Source organism: Quercus lobata, chromosome 4 (genome assembly GCF_001633185.2).
Source record: "Quercus lobata isolate SW786 chromosome 4, ValleyOak3.0 Primary Assembly, whole genome shotgun sequence".
In the NCBI taxonomy this organism is placed as follows: domain Eukaryota; kingdom Viridiplantae; phylum Streptophyta; class Magnoliopsida; order Fagales; family Fagaceae; genus Quercus; species Quercus lobata.
The window spans coordinates 70,105,221-70,123,725 of NC_044907.1; the positions used below are offsets into that span (position 1 = coordinate 70,105,221).

The 18,505-nt window shown below is 32.7% G+C and overlaps 2 protein-coding genes and 1 long non-coding RNA gene across 3 annotated transcripts; 1 reads left to right on the top strand and 2 right to left on the bottom strand.

Annotated features, from left to right (window-relative positions):
- Positions 1-865: 865 nt before the first annotated feature.
- Positions 866-3,460, bottom strand: LOC115983989. Its single transcript, XR_004090328.1, has 2 exons — positions 3,304-3,460; positions 866-3,206 (listed from the first exon to the last, which is right to left on the bottom strand). It is a non-coding gene; the product is annotated as an uncharacterized LOC115983989 (long non-coding RNA).
- A 4,621-nt stretch (positions 3,461-8,081) lies between these two features.
- Positions 8,082-9,677, top strand: LOC115987986 (heme-binding protein 2). The gene is made up of 2 exons (XM_031111603.1): positions 8,082-8,445; positions 9,035-9,677. Exons 1-2 carry the CDS (start codon positions 8,159-8,161, stop codon positions 9,465-9,467), a joined length of 720 nt encoding a protein of 239 aa, XP_030967463.1. The 5' UTR covers positions 8,082-8,158; the 3' UTR covers positions 9,468-9,677.
- Positions 9,678-9,844: 167 nt separating this feature from the next.
- LOC115987740 (protein POLYCHOME-like) lies at positions 9,845-12,237 on the bottom strand. The gene has a single exon (XM_031111332.1). It carries the CDS (start codon positions 12,127-12,129, stop codon positions 11,650-11,652), a length of 480 nt encoding a protein of 159 aa, XP_030967192.1. The 5' UTR covers positions 12,130-12,237; the 3' UTR covers positions 9,845-11,649.
- Between the last annotated feature and the right edge of the window lie 6,268 nt (positions 12,238-18,505).

Genomic DNA, 18,505 nt, shown 5'->3' on the forward strand with positions numbered 1-18,505 from the left:
TTAAATCCGTTTAGCGTAAAAAAAAAAAAAAAAAATCAAATATATTTCATCCTATCTAGATGAAAGCCAGCGTGCAGCACAGAAGAGGAGAGAGAGAGAGAGAGAGAAATCTTTGTATGACTGAGGAAATATTACAACCACATGTTCCTTTCTCTCTACAGATAATCATATCCAAGGGACACAAACGTGGGTTAGTACTTAGTACAGTGGGGCATTATTGGAGCAATGATATTATGACTTTTAGTTGCGATTGTGGTACCATCTGTGAGTGCTCATAAAGAGACGAAAGTGAAGCATTCTGATGTGTCCCAAGACAGAATTACTACCACCGGTTGATAGACCAAAAGTCTAGTGGTACGTTTGGATTGAGAGAAAAGGAGGAAGAGTAAAGTAGAATAGGATAAATTAGGTAAATCACAAAATGCCTCAATTAGGAGTCAAACCATAGACTTCTAGGTTTATAGTTAGTCCAGACACTCTCCCTTACTGCTGAGGCATCCGAGTGGAGGGCCCTTTTAGCTAGGAGATTGGTTAATTGTTATCTTTTATCGTCTATTGTTATTTGAATTTAGCTTAGCATTTAGGAAGGATAATTGTTATCCTATCTATGCAGACAACTGTTACGGCTGATTTGAATTTGATTTTCAGTTCCCATAAATTTCTGTTTCCTTCTTCGTTCTTGAAAATTGGTCATCTTGAATTGACTGCATAGTCTACATTCCTTACAAAAACAACAGGGGCAGATCACATTCCAACTCAATTCTTATGATGAGTCAGTTATCTATATTCATCATTAGCAACTATCGATACAACAAAAAAACTCATAATGCAGTTTTTGCCGCATACAATGATGCTAAACCTAATCTCATAAACCCCACATCTTATTTCCATACTGACATTGCATCCAATATCATATCCTATATACATATAAATATAATCTAACGAATTTTTAAGGTTATGGTACAAGTAAAAACAATTTTATCCAATTTCTCCAATTTACAATAACTGAAATGGATAAAGATCTAGCAAGGAAGACACTCAGATGAGTAAGGCAAACATCATATACAGCCACATAACCACCTGCAGCAGTAAGCTGGGCAGTCATGAGACAACGATCTGCCACTTTGTTTCCTCATGGTCTGCCATTCGCATGATGATATAAAAGCAAAAGTAAGGCTAACAGAAAAAAGTAGCAGCAAAATTTTTACTTACATATACAGAACATAACTTGGAGACCTGAATTTGTATTCTGTTTTCCTTTCGCCACATAGAAATTAAATCCTAGATGAAAAATAAAAAATAAAAAGTATCAAGCACATGGCTCCACACAATAGACATTAGTTACTAAAAACCAACTTTACATCTAGGTCCAATAGGAGATAAGTACATCCAGTGCTCCAGTTCTCAATCCTGGCAATTAGGATTCATAATGAATGTGAAATTTTGGATATAACCAACAGCAATAAATAATGCAGCACGAGAATTGCTTAATGCTTCATATTTAGTCAAATATAGAATGAATAAGACATCAAATTTTCAAGTAAGGCCCCATATTCTCATCACATAAAAATTACTTAAGATTAAGAAGCTAGGAGAAGGTATTTTCTGCTATGGAAATAATGGAAATCAAAACATATAGGAGTATCACTGAAACCTGTGGAGATTTGGAGTCTAAAAAGCATCTTAACTAGACTTGATATACTTTAAAATGGGCAATGGAACCAAAAAGATGAGACATTTAAGCAATCGTATAGCTTTTTTTTCAATAAGTAAGCAATCATATAGTTCTTAATTCTCAACACAATAGATGAAATTTGGTTAGTTCACAGATTAATCCATCCTATAGGAGAGAGAGAATAAAAGGCCAGGATAGAAAATGATGAAATATGATCCGCCTGAAATAACATTGTTGCAACAAGTCAGCTAAAGTCTTGAGATTAATTTCCTATTAACTGATAACACTTCAAAAGAGAATCAAAAGTTAAACCCAGCAAAAATTTAAATGACAATGATCAATCATTTCATCATAAAGAAACCAGAGTATCATGCATCAACTAGTAACCTTTCCAGAAAGTCATTTCAGAACTTGAGAGACACTACTTGTCTCAGAGCTAAAGATTGGGTTTTTGACGAGAAATAAAACCTTTTTTCACAATTGCAACCATATACATAATATCAATGGTATTTTTCCATAATTCCTCAGTAAGGAGCAAAGTAAACATGACATAAGAATACATATAAAAATTAGAAAAATAAACACCAAAATTACCTTTATAAGATAATTGCCATTGCAACAAAGTTTTATTTCCCTAATATACAAAGATATTCAATTTCCCCCACACTACCGCATGAGCTCTAGCTCAAATTGCAATTCCTTCTTCTACAGAAATGGGAGGATGGTGAGGTTGGTTTAGTTCACCATCTAAGAAAGTAAGAATTCTTTGCATATAACTAGAGATTAGCAAGAGAATGCCTGATAAAAATAAATGCGAAAGTTTTACTTCTTTATGGCATGGTGAACATTGAAGGTAAGCATAACTGCATAAAGATCAGGAAAACACCTTGATCTTCCCAATATAATTGAGATGATACAGTCAGGACAGACTTCAACCAATTAGTTTCCAACAAATATTTTAAAAGGGTAATGCTAGAATTACTACCAAGTTTACTATAAAACTGCAATGAACATGATTGTTAACTTCAACAGCATTAGAATTTATAAATTAAAGTCAAATTTGTAGTATCTTTAGCATCACTTTAAAAAAAAATTATATAATAAATAAAAAAGGAAACAAAGAACTAATAAGCTGCAGTAGAAAATACAAGATTGGACTTATTTCAAAAGCCAAACCATAGACTAAAACATCTACTTAGCTCCAGCCCAATAATAACAGCACATCAAAGACATTAATGCTCTCTAATAGAAGCTCCAAGAGTAAAAGTTGAGTGCACCAGAGAAGAATAACAACAAATAGGGGGTATGGAAAACTGGTTAACTCAAAACTAGTGAGCATAAATTGCATGATAAATAAATGCATATCAAATCAAAACCATCATATACTGTTAACAGAATCAGAAACATAAACAATAAAAAGAACCCATTATGATATAAAAAATAAAAAAATAAAAAAAAATAAAAATAAAAATAATCTCTGCAATGAGATTTTTTGGCGTAATCTTGAATTCTCAGGTACCCATAATTGTAGCTGAAAAAAAAAATGAAAAAGTACAATCATGAAAAGGCAAATTTAGGGCCCAAAAGCACAGCTTAATACATACAGACTACTTATAATGAAAAATTACCTTAATTTTGCTAAGGTAATGGAGGAGAGAATTCACCCATCAATATGAAATATCGATGCTTTTTTGGCAGCTCCGTTTGGGTGGCCGCCTTCCTAAAATTTACCGGCCGTTTCTACTTTCTAGGGTACTCTCTACTCCTCCTTTTTCTTTTACTCTTTTTTTTTTTTTTTTTAAAATGTTCAATTAAATAGGCTTTTTATCATTTTCTAAAAAAATAAAGTTAAAATATAAAATAAATAAAAAACAAAAACAACCGCAATTAATTTGGGCGTGCAAGCCAATGAATTTTTGACCCTTTTTTGTTTTTGAAAAAAGAATTATTGGCATTTAAAAAGAAAAATATGCATTATAATTAAATATTGAAAATTTATTATTCATTAAGGCGTGCTCATATGGCACTCGTAAATAAAATGATTAGTGTTTGAAGTCTTTTCTGCTCTCTTGTCACACATTACAAATTAATAAACCTTTTTTTAATGGCCCTGAATTAAGTTTGGGAAGTCAAATCCACTACTTGCATCCACACAAGGGATGAGGAAGGCTAATGGTGTCTTTTTCAATCATGCAACCAATGTGACAAAAAAATAATAATAATGCTAGATAGAGCTCTCACAGCTTAAGAAAAGTTAGACATTAGCTTTAAGAGAACAAGGAAAATAGAAAATAATGAGTTGAAGGAGAAATGAGTATCCCTATTTGTGTATTCTAGAACTCACAAATGCATTTTATATACTTGTTGAATGAACCTATGTTCCGAGATATATGAGAATTAAGAGGCTTCAAGAAGGAGCCAAGAGTCTTGTAGATCAAATGTTTGGCATCTCTTGAAGTTTCGAAAATATCTAAAATTTGAATGCCACCTCCTTGTTTTGACAATTAAATTATCAAAATGAGGTTTCAAGTATGTTACGTGATTGTGTGAGTACTAAAGTTTTATTAGACGAAACTACATTATTGGTCTTTAAAGTTTATCTTGCAAGCACAATTGGTCCCTTAAATTTCAAATAAATGCTATTAATCCCTCAAGTTTTAAAAATGAGTAATATTAATCCTTCTATTAACTATTATTAATGGTATTACTTATGTGGCTAACGAAAAAAATGACTTGTAATTTTTTTAATGATGTGTCATTTTTTAATAAAAAAAATTACAAAAATTATTTTACACATCATAACCTATTAATACCAAAATAAGGGACCAATAGTGTTTCTATTACTGACCTAACCTTTTTCTCATGCCTTATGGACCAGCCACATAACAAAAGCCCATGGGTATTTTTATATAACACTTGTGGGCCTATCCTACTTGATTGTTGTCCCAGTTAATAATAAGGCCTATTTATTTAGACTAAACCAATTCATGGGCACTTCATGGGCTTTGTCCCATTGATGAGTTCTTGGGCTAAATTTTGGAACTTTTTCTATTAGGAAAATCAGTGGGCCCTGGAGGTTAATTTTGCAGGCCGAACTTAACCGTTATTTTCGGTTCTCAACTTTATAGATAGTGAGGTAGAAGTAGGCTTTGGATTGACTTTTTGGGCCTTATGCTTACTAGTCTGTTGTCAAAAGTAAAAGCCTCTTAACGATCGGCAAAAATAAATGAGTGATAATTGAATCATTTAATCCAAAACTTCAAAGGAGAGCAGGTATTGTGAAAGCCCACTACCTAATAATAAGGACAGGTGATCAAGATTCAAGGCGATGGATAAAAGGAGCGTAAGCCTTGAGAGGAATCGTCAGCTCTATCCAATGGAGAAAGTAAGACCTAAAAAAAAAAAAATTTGAAAACCTATTTCAAAAATGATATTTAAAGGGTTCTACTCTCTTTTTTTCTTTTTTCTTTTTTGCTATAGTACTTTTAGCAAAAATATCAATCAGCTTATTTTGTTGGGATAATTACATTCCTCTAGAGGAATAACATTTCATCCCAAACCTTAAAAAAAAAAAAAAAAAAAAAAAAAAAAAAAAAAAAAAAAAAAAACTCCCCTTTCTTAAAATATGAAGAAATTAACACTCTACTCCATTCTGTTTATATGAGTAATGAAATATTCTAAATTTCTATTTAAATATTTTTACAAAAGTTTAACCATGATTAATAAAAAATAACTTATAAATTTAAAATAAAAATGCAAAATTTATCAAGCACCATAACACTTGCAATGGTAAATCTCTCCACAACCTACTAAAAATAATTAAGCAAAATGTATACTAATATTTTAAAATACACTATAACTAAAAATTAAAAAAATGAATTTTAATTTTGAAATAGATGATTATTTTGTAAACCTGCTCTTAAACAAAGTATATTTTAGTACACAGCTTTTTAAATATTACTTTAACAAAGTTTTTTCAATTGAATGTCCAGGGGAAAGCAATTTTTTTTTTTTTTTTAAGTCTTCAAATTTGGGGTAAAGTGTCATTTTATTTAGCTTTTATGTGCACTACTTCTAACAAAAGACTAGATATGCTATTCTAAAAAGAACATTGTATATTTATTTATTTTTTTATAGTTATTTTTTTTTAGAAATATTTATTTTGATAGTTATAACAATAAAGATGGGTGAATTTGAACTCTTGATGTTTTTGCAAGAAACACTTAAAAATACTAAGGGCATGTTTGGTAGACTATAATAAACACTGTAATATAATAGATATTCTTATGGCATAACTATTCGGTTGTTTGACTATGTTTTATTACAATGAATAGTTATTCTTTATGAATAGCTATTCTTCAAAATGAGGAATAACTATTCCTTATCAAAAGTACTGAATATTTATTCCTTCACCTTATGTAATAACTTCTTTAAAAAATTTCCTAAAAAGCCATTAGTTGCCACATCTTCAAAAGGAAAGATAATAAATTTTCCTTATTGTTAATTATTAGCTCTATTTTGAACACCATAAAATAAGTGTATTTTAAGAAATTTGACTTAAAAATTATTTAATTACACCTTCTTTTTTTACTCTACTAAATTGCGGATGTATATTCAGGATTCTATTCCTAAATAGTAACCAAACTAATGAATAGTAATACTTATTACATTCCAGCTTAATGTCTTCCTTGTAATACTTATTCCGATTCTCATGTAATAATCATTACAGTGTACCAAACGTGCCCTAATTAAACTACAAAACCCTAAACGACATAATGTATGCTTAAACCTTAATTACTTGAAAGCATATATTTTAGATATATATGGTAATAATTTTGCAACAGCACAACATATAAAAGAAAATTACAAATTCTATGATATCTAGACAAACATTAAAATTAATATAAGCGAATATTTTCGTAAGCAATAGTTATGGGATAAAATTTAATTTAAAAAAAAAACACAATGAATGATTATGTTTGATAACAGTTTTTGTTCTCTATTTTCAAAAACTTGTTTTGGGAATATAAAGAAAAAAAAAACAATTTTCTTTTATTTTTGAAATCAAAAACATGTTTTGTTAGTTGAAATTAAAAAAATAGTATTTTGAAGAAAAAAATAGAAAATATTTTAATATGTTGTTACTAGGATTTGAACTCTAATGCTAACACATTAAATAAGACAGATTCATTAAATTAAATACGTTTTTTCATTGACTTTTGAAAATTAGAAACTGAAAACAGTCTTTTACATGTTTTTAATTTCCTTTACAAAATGAGTTTTGAGAACAGTTTTTGTTTTCTATCTATTTTGGATTGCCAAACAAATTTTTTAGTCTCAAAAATAGAAAAATTTTTTTGGAAACAGAATATAAGAAAAAAAACAATTACCAAACATTGTATAAGTTTAATTAATATAAATATAAGTAATAAAAATTAATATAAAAATATTATTTTTGCAATTGCCCCATGAGTCATGGTAAAATAGAACCCGACCCGACCGAATGGAAGTACAAAGTATAAGGGGCCCCCGTTTATGTCGTCATCTTCGTAATGCCCATTATTATGCACAAAGTACAAAAAGAAAAAGTTAAATGAAACTTATACGTAATTTGGAACAGTTGCGAGGTCTTATGGATTTGATGCCGAAATTGAGATAACCCTTCGACCACGTGCACTCATATGAGCCGTTGGCACATAAATGCCACTACAACTTCCTATAGCCACATAAAATAAAAGTGCCATTTTCTCACCAAATTCTAGCTGCGACTTTGGACAGGTTTTTTAAAAGGAAAGATATTAGGATATATTTTAGTATTAAAATTCTATAAATAAATTTTTCAAATTTTCTTGTGTTTGATAGCAGTAAATAAAATGGGTTAAAGGAAAATAATTTTGATAAATAGAAAACTTATGATTTAATTTTAAGAAGTTATTTTTTCCTAAAAATTTTCAAAAAACAATTCTATCTCACATCTTGTTTTAGTAAAGATTCACGTTTTCAAACTTATTTTTAATGTTGTTACCAAGCACAAAGAAATGAAATATTTTTCTAGAGAATATTTTATATAAAATGACTCATTTTTCCTTTTTTTTTTTTTGAAAAATAACTCTATCTCACACCACAAAGAAAAGTGGAATGGCAATTTACATTTTTAGGCTTATTTTTACAGTTAGTTATCAAATACAAGAAAATTAGATATTTTTCTAAAAAATGACTATTTTTTAGAAAATGCTAATGTAAAAATGAACAGAGAGATTTGTAGTTTCATTTTTTTTTTTTTTTAATGGGAGATTTGTAGTTTCAATTACAAGCTCCTAGAAGGTGGTATGCAATGGATATGAGATGGGATATACCATGCTCTATATATTTCTTCATGTTATCTTAAAAAGTCGACATGTATAAAATAAGTGGCTATAAAACATTCATATTCTCTTTAAAAGCAACCATTCGTTTCATCTGCATTTATTTTTGTTGGCCACAATGAAGTACTCCAATTCCATGGCTGCTTTCAACTTGTTCAAGCTTTCAATCCTCTTGAGCATCCTCTTAAATTCACACTTTGGTCTTTGTTCAGAGACTAGTAATAAGCAGATAAGCAAAGGGGTATCATCACCACCGACATGTAGCCGCATAGAGTGCCCCAGCTATGATGTGATTCATGTTGGCAATGGCTATGAAATTCGTCGCTATAACTCCACGGTGTGGGCGTCAACCTCTCCCATTCAAGACATTTCTCTGGTTGAAGCTACCAGAACTGGCTTCTTACAGTAAGTTTTGATTATATTAATTCCAGCTTGTCTGTTAGCTTCTTGCATTAGAATCATTTTCCTATATAACTTTATTCATTAGGTGACTCCATTGAATTGCATCAGACATGGTAAGTATTTTGTTGACTTGTTCACCTAACAAAGTTGTTATAAAAGTATGATCAACTAATTTGGTTTAGGACATGAATTTAGAAACAGCACTGGAGCTGTTGTCATTTGAGCAGTTATGACTATAACTACTAAGGACTAATGACATGTATACTGTACTGAAACATGTTCCTGGTCCTGGCAATTTTTTCGTTTCCGTTTAAACCTGTTCTTACAAAGATTCACCACTAGTTCAACCTGTCCTCGTCTAATTTGCATTACTTTGTCCTTTGCAAAAGTCTGTGAATAGAGGCTTAAGCTTAAAAATTAGGTAATCAACATTTACATAACCGGCTTCCATTAACCTAGAACTAGAGAGAACAGATTTGTTTAGGCTTTTACCATGGACCATTGTTCCTTAAATGGCTCTCATTGGATTCAATTATCTCCATATTGTTAAACCAGATTAGGAAATTGAAGTCTTGTTTCTGTCTTCTGGCAGGCTATTTGACTATATTCAAGGAAAGAACAATTATGAAGAGAAGATAGAGATGACAGCCCCAGTGCTCTCTGAAGTCTCGCCTAGTGATGGACCTTTATGTGAGTCCTCATTTGTTGTTAGCTTTTATGTACCAAAAGTTAACCAAGCAAACCCACCTCCAGCCAAAGGCCTTCAAGTCCAAAGGTGGAATCCTGTGTATGCAGCAGTGAGACAATTCAGTGGATTTGTGGCTGACTCAGATGTTGGAGTGGAAGCTGCTGCCTTGCAAGCCAGCCTTGTTGACACGGTTTGGTCTGCTGCCATTGAGAAAAGCCATGGAGCTGATCACACATCAGTCTACACCGTTGCACAGTACAATTCCCCATTTGAATTTGATGATAGGGTGAATGAGATATGGATGTTGTTTGATATGGAAGATGATTTTACAGAGTAAGGAGAATGTCTGAAAAGATGAAAGACTATGCTAATTACATCAATTTGAAGAGATGTACTCTTATGTAGAGGAAAAATGGTTAAGCTTAATGTGGGAACTCAATATGCTAATTACTAAACTTTTCTGTTAGGAGAAATCTTGTATGGCTTGATTACAAGTTACTCGAGTTGTGTCTGATATATTGAATAAAGTATGACTTACTTTTTATGATGGTTGTTCAGAATTCTATTTTTAGTCAAGTTACCCGTATTCTTCCATGCAAAACAATAAGATTCGAGATGCAAGCATCTAATTTATTCTGCACGGCAGTTGGGCAGTAGTAACTCATGAAATTCATGGTAAAATTTACTATATCATGGACATTAAAGGCATTTTGAGCAAACCAATGCATACATTTTTTTTTATATTAAAAAATTTTATTCATACAACACAATGAAGCAACAAATATTCAAATACAAGCAGCACTAGCTGCAGACCTGCCTGGCTGCCTTATCAGGCAACAAACTGCTTCTATACATTCAAGATTCAAACACAAAGAAGAGAATTCTCCACAAGGAACTTCTATACATTCAAGTTCACATCTTGAACTACTACCCTCGAGTCAGTTTTGCAATTCACAAAATGAATTCTTAAGTTTCTTTCGATACCCACATGGTAAACTGCTTCCCATGCTTACTTGCAGATAACTTTCTGCAGATTTTTGCCTCAGTTTTTTCGCTTGAACTCATCATTTCAAATGCTAATCTGTCTGGTTGCGAGGCATCTATTCAAAACTGCCATATTCTTCAGGAAATAGGAAAACCAACGTAGATGTGATCTTAAGACATTATCCCTGTACAGAAATACATAACCGATCTCCTTGATATCCCTATTTAGCCAATCTTTCTCTGTTCAATTATCTGTCTTTCATAGCTAGCTGACAGATATAAGCATGTTTTACTACGTGTTCAGATCATCTCATCAACTCCACTCATCATCTCATCAATTGCTCTATGACCTTTTTCTCAACAAGATCAAGTGAGTTGAAGAGTCTCTGCGCAGTTGCTAGGGATGATAAGATTCTCAAGCACTACAGCATCATCAGTTGTGTGTAAGGCACCAGAAACTGTAACCAATCAGCCGAGATTGGAATTGGAGATGGAGAGATCAACATATAACGCCTGATTCTAGCAGCATTTACAGGAGTAACAGGACTCCCAATTTGTTCTTCTCGAGATGAGAAAAACAAAATGGGAGTAACACTAATAGGAGTTTTGGGTCTCCCAATTTGTTGCTGCTGAGAAGAAGAGTAAGGAAAGAAGCATCTCTTCATTACAGTCATTTAGATCGTCAAAAAATATTCCCCCAAGCCCGCCTCTCACCTTGGTACTGCATATACCGTTAGTAGTCAATACAGGGCCTGACTGTCAAATATTCAATAAGTTTCACATGTAAGATAAATAGAGCCAAATTAGTTGTAGAAGATCACTGTTATCCTATTCAACCAATGAAAACATACAACCAAGAAAGAAAACTGCAGTAAACAAGCCTGCTCTCTGATTTGCACCAATAAAGAGACAAAACCAATAAACATCAGTCTGTTGATGAGGAGGGTGATATAAAGACTATGTTAACCATGAAAAAAAGAATTTTGCAGATCATTTTAATTTTGAAATTAAAGCCTCCAAGGGCAGACCAAGCTAGAGTTATCAATGTACAATGTTTGGGTCACTTTGAATTTGGTATGTCCAAAATTGGCCAGTGCAACCTGCCCCATAAAGGGTTAGGAAACCTGATCCAGAGCCAGAAATAACAAGATAATGAAACTCACTTTAGATTCCTAATTAACTCTAAACTCACAAATTTTATAAGAACCCATTATTCAAAATGTTAGTTATGTACTTATGTTTCATAATGTAAATCAAAAAGAATCTAATCCTTACAGTTAGACATTCCTATCAACAACAAATTTGTATTATTTGAGGACCAAGACAACCAAACCTAAAGCAATAAGTAACAACAACACAGAAATTATCAGAAATCTAATAGGCACTATGTTAGATTTCCATAAAGTGATGCATATTTGAAGTTAGTATTTGATGGGTTTTCTGAAAAAAAAAAAATCCCATTTTGGTGAGTGAATTATGGTACTGTTGGTGTAGTGTAGTGTGCGTGTCAGCGTGTGTTGTAATAAGAATAAGAATTAGCGCATAGACATCAAAATTCGAATTTTCTTATCTCTGACCCCCATCTGAAAAGTGGGGGTCTCTTTAATTCTCTCCAATTGCTGCGTGACCTTTTTCTGAACAAGATCAAGCGAGTTGAAGAGCCTCTGAGCAGGTGTTAGGGTTTGGGACGATGAAGAATTTGATTTCATCATAACAGAGCGAATGATGTGGATAAGATTCTGAAGCACTACATCCTCATCAGTCGTGTACGGCACCCGAAACTTGAACCGATCAGCAGAAGAGATTGGAGAGATGGAGAAAGTAGGGTTCATGATTTTCGGAGCATTGAGAGGAGTAAATGGAGTCCCAATTTGACTTTGTTGTTCTCGAGATGAGAAAAACGAAACAGGAAGAACGCTCGTCGGACTCCCAATTTGTTGTTCTTCTTCTTGAGATGGAGAAGGAGAAGTGTAAATGACAAAGGAAAGAGGAGCCCCAGTGAATCGAGAAGCCATGGATGAAGAATGTCAATTCAAATTTCAAACCCCAAACGCAGAGAGAGAGAGAGAGAGAGTGTGTGTAGAAGAAGAGGGTTTAAGCGTTGGAGTGAGAGTGACTTAAATAGGGGCAGAACGCAGAAGGCGGTTTACGGTTAGCGTTTGCGTTAAGCTTAAGCTGAACCCCGCGTTTGCGTTAAGCTAACGCTGCTTTCATTTTTTTTTTTTTTTTTCCCAAAAAAAATTTATTTATATATATATTGACTGTTATTTTTTCTAGATTCTAAAATAAATAAATAAATATAAATTCTACACCATTTTCAATTAATTAAAATTTAAAAAAAACGTAAAAATTTTGTGTGTACTAAAAGGTGAATTTTTATAAGGTTTGATGGTTTTTGTATTTTTTTGAAATTGTTGTAATATGGAATAGAAAATTAATAAATAATAATATTATAGTATGAAAGTTTGCAAGACGTACAAATTGATGTGGCATTATATTATGAATTAAAACTCAAATATTTTTTATTTTATATTTACAAAATATAAATTAGACAGAGAAACTAAAAATTTTCAAATTTCATAATGGATTGAACACTAAAACAGCAAAACTAGGGGCATCTCATCATTGGCCTAAAGAGCAACGAACAGTAACCTTGTGTTTTTTTAATAAAACGGGATCCCTAGGATGCCAATTGTCATTCCATAGAAAAATATTGTCACTTTGCCCTACTTTATTTCTAATCACATGTCTAGTGTCTTGCCCTAGTTTTTCTATTGTGCATTTCCACAAAAATAGGAATTAATATTTTTCTTTGACAAATAAATAGGCATTAATAATAAACCTTTAATACACCATTTTTTTTTTTTTTGAAAACTTTTAATACACCATTTTGATTGCTCTCTTTGGTAATATGAATAGGTTGGCCCAAGAATTTTTTTTTTTTTTTTTTTTGAGATAATTACATCATGTTATTAACTCTGTAATTCGAACTCTTTCTTCTTAGACCCTCAAGTACTTTTTTTTTTTAATGCCAGAAAAAAGAGGGGCAGAGGCGACTATTGTGACTCATCCCTATGGGCGTGACCATAAGGGTACCCCCCCTACTAGAGAATGTTGGATTGAGCATGGGCGGTGCTAGATGTATATCAAGGGGTTCATTTGAACCCTCTGACTTTTTATTAAAAAAAATATATTATATATACATATAATATTTTTTTTACTTACTTAATTTATCATTAAAAATATTTTTGCACATCGTGGCTTAAATCTTGCGCATCCTGATCACATATTAACTTTACCATGTTTTTTTTCCTCAAATCACTAACTTTATAACAAAAAATTATTATAACATGATAACAATACATATACTTGTATCAAACCCTATGTATTTCCTAATTATTAAATTATATTAAGTTATATAATGTTTACACTATATATGCATATATTCACACACATCACAATTCACACAAATTACTTTATAACAAAATAATAATAATAATGCACATATCATACACATACGCATAACTAACTATTGATGCCCATTTTTGGCAAAAGGATCCATTGGCAGAAGAAGCCCAATAATATGAAAGAGAGAGAAAAAAGAAAATAGCAAAGTAAAGACCACTGGGCCAGAATGGCAGGAATAATGGTCCACAAGCCTACAAAATAGTAAAAAAGGTCCTAAAGAAAGCAAATGGGTCCAAGGGAGCCCCAAAGAATGAAGTAGTAAGCCCATGAGAATCATAAGAATTAAGAAATAGAAAGAAATCAAAAACAGGTCGGAGGAGCCCAAAGAAACGAATTAGTAAATGGGATCAGTTCAAAGGCCAATGAATCCAAAGGTAAAGGATGTGGTAATTGGGCCGAGGAAGCCCAAAAGATTTAGTAAAAGTGATGTGCATTGATAATAGCTTAATTTCGCATGTTTATATCATTGTTAGAAAGCATTATCATACTTATTTTGAGGTAATTCATGCATTTTATATTTGGTTTTCTTCCATGACAATTAGTTTTATTTTATTTGTCTAGCTTAATGTTTAGTATTTTATTCTTGTGTTTTCTTTCAATTACTATGAGTAGCTAAATTTATAATTAAGGTTGTGAATGAAACATTATTGAGGATTATCAGTATTATTTATGTGATTTGATTTTTCCCACAATAGTTGTTCTTTAATGATTATAATTGTTCTTACTTCATATCAATTAACTAAAATGTTTCTCATGATTTAGGATTTGTATTAATTAATTGAATGCTTAATTTATTATTTTTTTATTTTAAAATTGGATATCTCTTGTGATTTGCTTGGCTACGGATACAATTGATGATTTGATTTTATACTTTAGAAGCGAAAAAGAACATGCTTTAGATATTTAAATAGAAGTTTTAATGATAATATTTTCCATGATAGCAAGATTAATTTCTAGATTATCAAGCAGTAGTTAGAAAAAATTAATGATCATAAATATATGTTGATGTAAATTAACAAGGCGGATTCCAAAACCTTAATTCATTTCTCTAGATTTTTAACATCTCTTTACTGCTTTTATATTATATCTTTGCTTAGTTTAATTATTTGCTTAGTATATAATTGCAAATAACCAATTTTTATTAAACTAAATTATGATTAATTTGATTAAGATTTGATTAATTTTCCTGCGTTCGTTCAAGTCCTTGTGGGTTCGACCTCGTTCTTGTCAAACTATACTTCGTTACGGTTCATATACTTGCGAGTACTTTAAAATTTCACAACAAAAAGCCCATGAGAATGTAAGAAGCAGGAAAAACGAAATGGGTCAAGGATACCCCAAAGAATGAAACAGGCCTAGGATGTCCAAGGAATAAAATGGGTTAGGGAAACCCAAGATGTTATATGAACTGACCTAGCAGGAATACTGGGCAGTGTAAACTAAAAGAAGGAATAACACATGAAACTAGCATGGCAAGGACTTCAACCTGCAAGCCCAAAAGTGGTACAATAAACAAGGGTAAACAACATCATAGTGAGAACAATGTAGTGGCATGGTAGGAGCACCAGCTAGCCCACGGACCAGAAGTGAAGGAAGATAGGGGCCGAATTAAAGAAGAGAAAGCCTACACCCAAGCAATGCCCAATCCAAAGAAGAAATGAGACGCAAAGAATGAAGACTCAAGAACTCATGGGAATGTAAGAAGCAGGAAAAATGAAATGGGCCAAGGATGCCCCAAAGAATGAAACGGGCCTAGGATGCCCAAGGAATAAAATGGACCGAGGAAGCCCAAGATGTTATATGAACTGACCCAGCAGGAATATTGGGCAGTGTATACTAAAAGAAGGAATAACACATAAAACTAGCATGGCAGACACTTCAGCCCACAAGCCCAAAAGTGGTATAGTAAACAAGGGTAAACAACATCATAGCGAAAACAACGCAGTGGCATAACAGGATCACCAGCTAGCCCATGGACCAGAAGTGAAAGGAGACAAGGGCCGAATTAAAGAAGAGAAAGCCCACACCCAAGCAATGCCCAGTCCAAAGTAGAAATGAGATACAAAGAATGAAGACTTAAAAACTCATTCATGCCACAAAAGTTAAACAAACACCAAACATACAGCAAAGGCAGACAAATCTATGGGCAATGGCAAACGCATGAACGCCAGAAAAGCAATAGACTCATATGTAAGTGGTGCCTCATATGGAAGTGGAGCATGCACAAGTCTCAGACACTACTTACATGAACCCAGCCAATACAAGGAAGGTGGGTCAGGGGTCTGAGATAAAAGAGGGTGTGGTCTGGCGGTGGGGAAAAGGGGGAAGCCTATTTTGGGGTTCCCGCTCAAGCTCTTTTGGGAGAAATATCCTACTAGAATGACATACCACTCAAAAGAGGTAAACGTGAGCTAGAATCACTAGGTGCATACTATAAGGGTTGGTAAGAGAGAAACCCAGCCCTTATCCGAATAGGAGTGCTAAGAGAAGTAGAAAACAAAAACAAAAACAAAAACGACTCTTGTCTGGGAATGAGGCATGGCTCGGTCAACGCAGTGCAGTGGTGGTGGCTAGGCAACCAACAGACTAGTAGGCAATCAGGAAAGGACACCCACAACAGGCCAAAAGTAGTTGAAGGGTAAAAATGGTAAATCTTATCACGATAGGTAGTATAAAAAGACCCTAGCCGTGCATAATAAATAACAAGGAGAAATGAGAGAGAACACGAAAAACAGAGAAGTAGAGGAGAGGAAACAAAGAAAACAAAGAAAATAAGATAATTGAGAGTGAGGAAGAAAATAGGAGTGATAGGAGTGAAAAACATGCATGAGTAGGCTACCCACTTCTCTCCCTCTCAATAGCCCACTCTCTAGCAAGTTAAGAATCCGAGATTAAGCCACTTAAGTCCATTTTTCAAAGTGAGTAATATTTATGGTAGGATTCTCCTGTGAGGTTACCCACATTGGAGATTGGTTCCCTTCTTGGACTTGAATCTGCCAAGGAGCCAAGTTTAGCATACTAGTCCTCTTCCTTCTTTTGTTATGATTGATTAAGGACTAATGTTGTTTTCTTGTTATTAATTTACTCCTGTCATAATTATATTATCATATTTTCCCTTTGTAGAATTGTTTAAGCATTATCGTTGTTAGTAGCAAGTACTTTCGTTAAAACATTTTAGTTATCCTGTTATATTATATTTCTCCTGTTATAACGTTTTTTGTGATAGCATTTCCTACCATGGGCACGCAACTCCACCAAGATTCATACTAGGGGTTCTAATTTGCGCACAAGCTAGCCTAAGGTAAGTTTTAATTAAGCCAATCCCAACTCTCCTACCCTAGAATCATTGGGCCGTAGTACGACAGGAGCAATCCAGCCCAAGACATAAAAAGGCCCACCACACTAACAAACACTTAATTTTTACTCTTAGAATGAAAGATATCAAGATGGTCAAATAGAGAAGAAAGATGAGATGAGATTCATAAGAGAGATTCAAGCATTTGATTAGTTAGGTAGACACTTGGTATATTATTGATGTATGGATGTGTGTGGCTGTATTAGTCAATAATTCATACAATGCAAGTGGGATGAGTTTTGCCTTTTAGTTTAAACTATTTTTATAGAAACAATTACAAATACTTAGTGACAATTGCATAAAAATAAAAATGTTATACAAACTCAATAAAATAAAATGGTCATATCTACCCACATTGACAATAGATAATAACAATTGATAATAAATTTTCATGTGATGATTTCAAAATATGAAAACTCATAGAAGGATATTGTAACATTTTATGTATTTGCGACTTTTTGTTTTTGTTTTTTTTTTTTTTTTTTGGGGTCAATAACTAAAGATATTTTTCTTTTTATTAAATTTTGTTAAATTGAACTTTCTAAAAGAAAAGGCATTAAATTAGGTGTTTAGAATACCAACATTGGATTCTACCATTCTACTAGTGATCTTATCAACTAGTGGTTTACAGTCATGCATGCAAAACTTCCTAGATCGCACTCTATTGGAAGTCTTCCTACTCTAAATTGCAGCTTGGCAAGAATCTAATTTTTAATCTCTTCGGTAACCAGTAAAATATTTTTATGTTGCTAGCATTAGTTGATAAAAGAGATAGGTTTTAAATCCTCAAGAAGCTACTGTGCTTAAAATTAAAATATTAAAAATAATAATTAATAAATAAAAATTAAAAAAAAAAAAAATCAAAGGGTTGACCTAGTGTTGTGTAAGGCTTCATAAGGTCCTAGGTTTGAAACACAAGAGACCATCTTTGGGGACTTTCTCATTGTAATTATTATTTTTTGTTAAGAGAACTACATATCTAAGAAAATAATCAGATACTTGTGGACTTCTGGATACTCTAACTAGCCAAAAAAAAAAAAAAAAAAGTTGTTAAAAAGAGCATAACCAGAGTAACGACCATCAGCATTTAAGGTTGGAACTTGAATCAACCACCTAAAGTAGCCCGCACCAGCTTAAAAAAGGCATCCATTCCTATTTCCTATTATAAAAAGATAAGAAGATAGAGCATCTTCTTGCTTTAAGCCTTTTCTTCCATTTAAAATAATCGATGGGCAGACAAAATCTCTATTTCTTGGACATATCTGAGCCTCAAATACACAATCACTTTTGCATATTTAGCATGGTCCCATCAAGTTTTACCTCACAGATAAACAATACACAAGTGACAAAGCCCAGGTAAACATTAGGCAAAATGCAATTGGTAGTGCTTTGTGGAAGTGAAGTAAATGGAACACAATTGGTGGAATGAATATAGTAATTTACCACATCCTTCAGAAGCCTACAAAATCATAATCCTCAAGGGGCTTACAAATATAATCCCTACAACTCAAATGAGAAACACCAAACTAAAACCAATTGATCCACTTTAGCTAATACTCGGAAACACT

Excerpts from the sequence above, each read along its gene's own strand:
- LOC115987986 (XM_031111603.1), top strand. The coding sequence starts at position 8,159 with ATGAAGTACTCCAATTCCATGGCTGCTTTCAACTTGTTCAAGCTTTCA. Across the intron at positions 8,446-9,034 it reads ACCAGAACTGGCTTCTTACA|GCTATTTGACTATATTCAAG; the intron begins GTAAGTTTTGAT and ends GTCTTCTGGCAG.
- LOC115987740 (XM_031111332.1), bottom strand. The coding sequence starts at position 12,129 with ATGGCTTCTCGATTCACTGGGGCTCCTCTTTCCTTTGTCATTTACACT.